This window comes from Oncorhynchus keta, chromosome 32 (assembly GCF_023373465.1).
Source record: "Oncorhynchus keta strain PuntledgeMale-10-30-2019 chromosome 32, Oket_V2, whole genome shotgun sequence".
In the NCBI taxonomy this organism is placed as follows: Eukaryota; Metazoa; Chordata; class Actinopteri; order Salmoniformes; family Salmonidae; genus Oncorhynchus; species Oncorhynchus keta.
This window is the reverse complement of record NC_068452.1, coordinates 18,342,740-18,345,841: the sequence shown is the minus strand read 5'-3', so window position 1 is coordinate 18,345,841 and position 3,102 is coordinate 18,342,740. Positions and strand designations below refer to the sequence as shown.

Below are 3,102 nucleotides of genomic sequence, written 5' to 3'. Positions count from 1 at the left end.
TGCTTCAGAATTGTAGTCAGAGGTTGAATTGTGTTATTCGAGACAGTGTGTGTATGGAAACCGCAGAAAACACAACAATTGGGGAATAGAAAATGACAAAACAATACGCTGAAGAGAATCTCGTGACATTTCTCCAGAGCAATAAAAAATAATGAATTTGACTGACATCCCCAACAAGGGTTTGTTTTATTTATCACGTGGTAAACTTTTCTTCCAATGGCGATGCGCCATTCCATGCCTTGGTCCGTTGCGTCAATACAGCTGTGGATGTAACCTGGTGTCCTACTCTGGACTTTGGTCTTTGAAACAGAATTCTCCGTCCGAATGGTGAGCGTGATATGACCACCTCCTTGGTCCTGAATCCTCGCTGGGCGGACACGGTTATGTTTGTGTATGAAAACAACTTGGATGAGTTAAACAAGAACATGGAGGGTCTGGTTGGTAGCGGCAATTTCGCGGCCAACCAATGCAGGAATCTGATGGCCCACTCCGCTCTGGGGGGCCACCCCTCTAGCTTGGTGCACAGCTCCGGCTACTCCGCGTTGGATGTATCGGGCTCAAGCTCCGGGGAACCAGGCAAACAGTGCACACCATGCCCCGCGGTCCCTCAAGGCTCCTCCACAGGTCCCTTACCCTATGGGTACTTTGGCAACGGCTATTATCCATGCAGAATGGGGCGGGGTTCGCTCAAGTCCTGCACCCAGCCCAGTGCGCTCAGCTACTCTGCGGAAAAATACATGGACACCCCGGTCACGTCTGAAGAATACCCGAGCCGGGCTAAAGAATTCGCGTTTTACCACGGGTACCCAAGCCCCTACCAGTCCATGGCGAGCTACCTGGACGTGTCGGTGGTGCAGACTCTCGGGTCAGGAGAGCCCCGTCACGACACGCTGCTTCCAATGGACAGCTATCAGCCGTGGGCACTGACGAATGGCTGGGGCGGCCAGATGTACTGCTCAAAGGAGCAGAGTCAAGCCGGACACCTTTGGAAATCTGCATTGGCAGGTAAAAACATATGCTCTGAACACTGTCTTAGTACATTATTAGATTACTGTAATGGGACACATTGTGACATTAGTTGGATAGCCTATATAAGGCACATTTCATTCGCGCTTTTTCTAATGCATGATTTCGCAATATAATCACCCTTCATGTTATGCATTATTCGCAAGCCATCGAATATATGATGGTTTTCAATCCCTCATTCTATCACATGTTTGGGCTGAATATTGGATGTTAATAATGTGTCTCTGTATAGGCACGCACGTTTATATGAGCGACCATTTTGGTCGTTGTAGTCTTCCTGGTTTTCTGAGTTTCTGAATACCTCATTGTAGTGTTAATTCATCAATATGTAGGCAGTTATACACTTCCGTTTCCCCCCCAAAAACGCAACGTGGGTTATCCCTTTCAATGAGAAAGACTGAATTATAGAATTAAATGCACATTTTCCAGACTCCAGTTTCTCTTTGTTGTCCATTACAGATGTAGTGGCCCACCAACACGATGGCAACTCCTTTCGTCGTGGTAGAAAGAAAAGAATACCGTACACCAAGATGCAGCTAAAGGAACTGGAAAAAGAGTATGCCGCCAACAAATTCATCACGAAGGATAAGAGGAGAAAGATTTCAACAGGAACCAACTTGTCGGAAAGGCAGATTACGATCTGGTTTCAAAACAGGAGAGTTAAAGAGAAGAAGTTCGTGGCCAAAGTCAAGACCAGTGCGCCGTAGCCAGCCAGGCTTGAGTTAGACGATTTGGATGAGGGACATTGTTTTTGGTGTATGAACAAAAAATGAAGGAAAGAAAACGTCGACGTGGTACTTTTTTTTGGATTGGGATTTGTTTTGCTATTTTGCCTGCGCAATTGCATCTCCAATTCGTCTTTTGAAAATAATAAATAAAACAAGAACCAAGCGCTCTAAAGACAATATTTTAGAGGCCTGTAAATACAGCACTTGCCTGCTTTAATGTAACACTTAAATCTGCTTAACTGTTTAACTCGTGCTATACATGAAGGTATATATAGGCTATATGTTAGGTATGTCAATGTTGTTACTGCTGTAGACTAGGAAACGTATTATGCAATCATATTCCCAATATTTACTGTTTATAACGCTTGTAAAACAGTACTTATAAAAAATATAGCGTAATGCTTAATAAATTGTTTTAATCCCAGTATGTTGTATAAATTAAATGTTACTTCGTGGAATATATGTGTTATATATGTGAATCTGTTTGCAAACCCTGTTTATAGAGGGATAGTTAAAGATAAAAATAGAATAATGACTGGTAGAAGTACACATTGAAATATGGATGGTCTAAGACCAAGAAATGGAGTTCAGAGATTCCAGTGTAATGTAAAGTTATATTCAAACCGTTTATAATATATTTTAAATATGAGTTTTACGCATTAAGTCAGTGATGCATTTGACATATTATGCTCCATCATGAAAGCTGCATCAAAACGTATTTTTTTAAATTCCAACTTTTAAAGTGTCCATACCCTCTACAAATAATCTCGTGCTTTTCATGCCAAAATAAGTATTTCCGGGGTCATGATTTTGGTGATGGGCAAAAGCTACTGTGCCGTTTGTGCCAAATATATTATTTATTAAAAACTGGATGGTGAATGCTGATTGGCTGACAGCCGTGGTATATCAGACTGTATACCACGGGTATGACAACATGTATTTTTACTGTTCTAATTACTTTGGTAACCAGATTATAATAGCAATATGGCACCGCTGGGGTTTATGGTATATGGTCAATATACCACGGCTAAGGACTGTGTCCAGACACTCAGCATTGTGTCGTGCGTAAAAACAGCCCTTAGCCGTGGTATATTGGCCATATACCACACCCGATCGGGCCTTATTGCTTAAATATATTTTGAAAGTTGAAGGCCTGCAAACACAGCCATATTTGAAATGGCTAGCTATGATGTGTTGTATGTTATTACTTAGCCTTACTTGTATCAGCTATTGATGCTCTTTTTACTGCTTCATTTATACTCTTGGAACCTTTGGGCGTTTACGCAGGCCTAGGCCAATAGGCTACTTCAAAATATATATGAATAGTTTAGTTTGTTCATTTGGTAGG

The 3,102-nt window shown here is 41.9% G+C and overlaps 1 protein-coding gene across 1 annotated transcript; it reads left to right on the top strand.

Annotated features, from left to right (window-relative positions):
- Positions 1-272: 272 nt before the first annotated feature.
- Positions 273-2,104, top strand: LOC118364731 (homeobox protein Hox-B13a-like). The gene is made up of 2 exons (XM_035746429.2): positions 273-1,005; positions 1,486-2,104. Exons 1-2 carry the CDS (start codon positions 339-341, stop codon positions 1,731-1,733), a joined length of 915 nt encoding a protein of 304 aa, XP_035602322.1. The 5' UTR covers positions 273-338; the 3' UTR covers positions 1,734-2,104.
- The last annotated feature ends 998 nt before the right edge of the window (positions 2,105-3,102 follow it).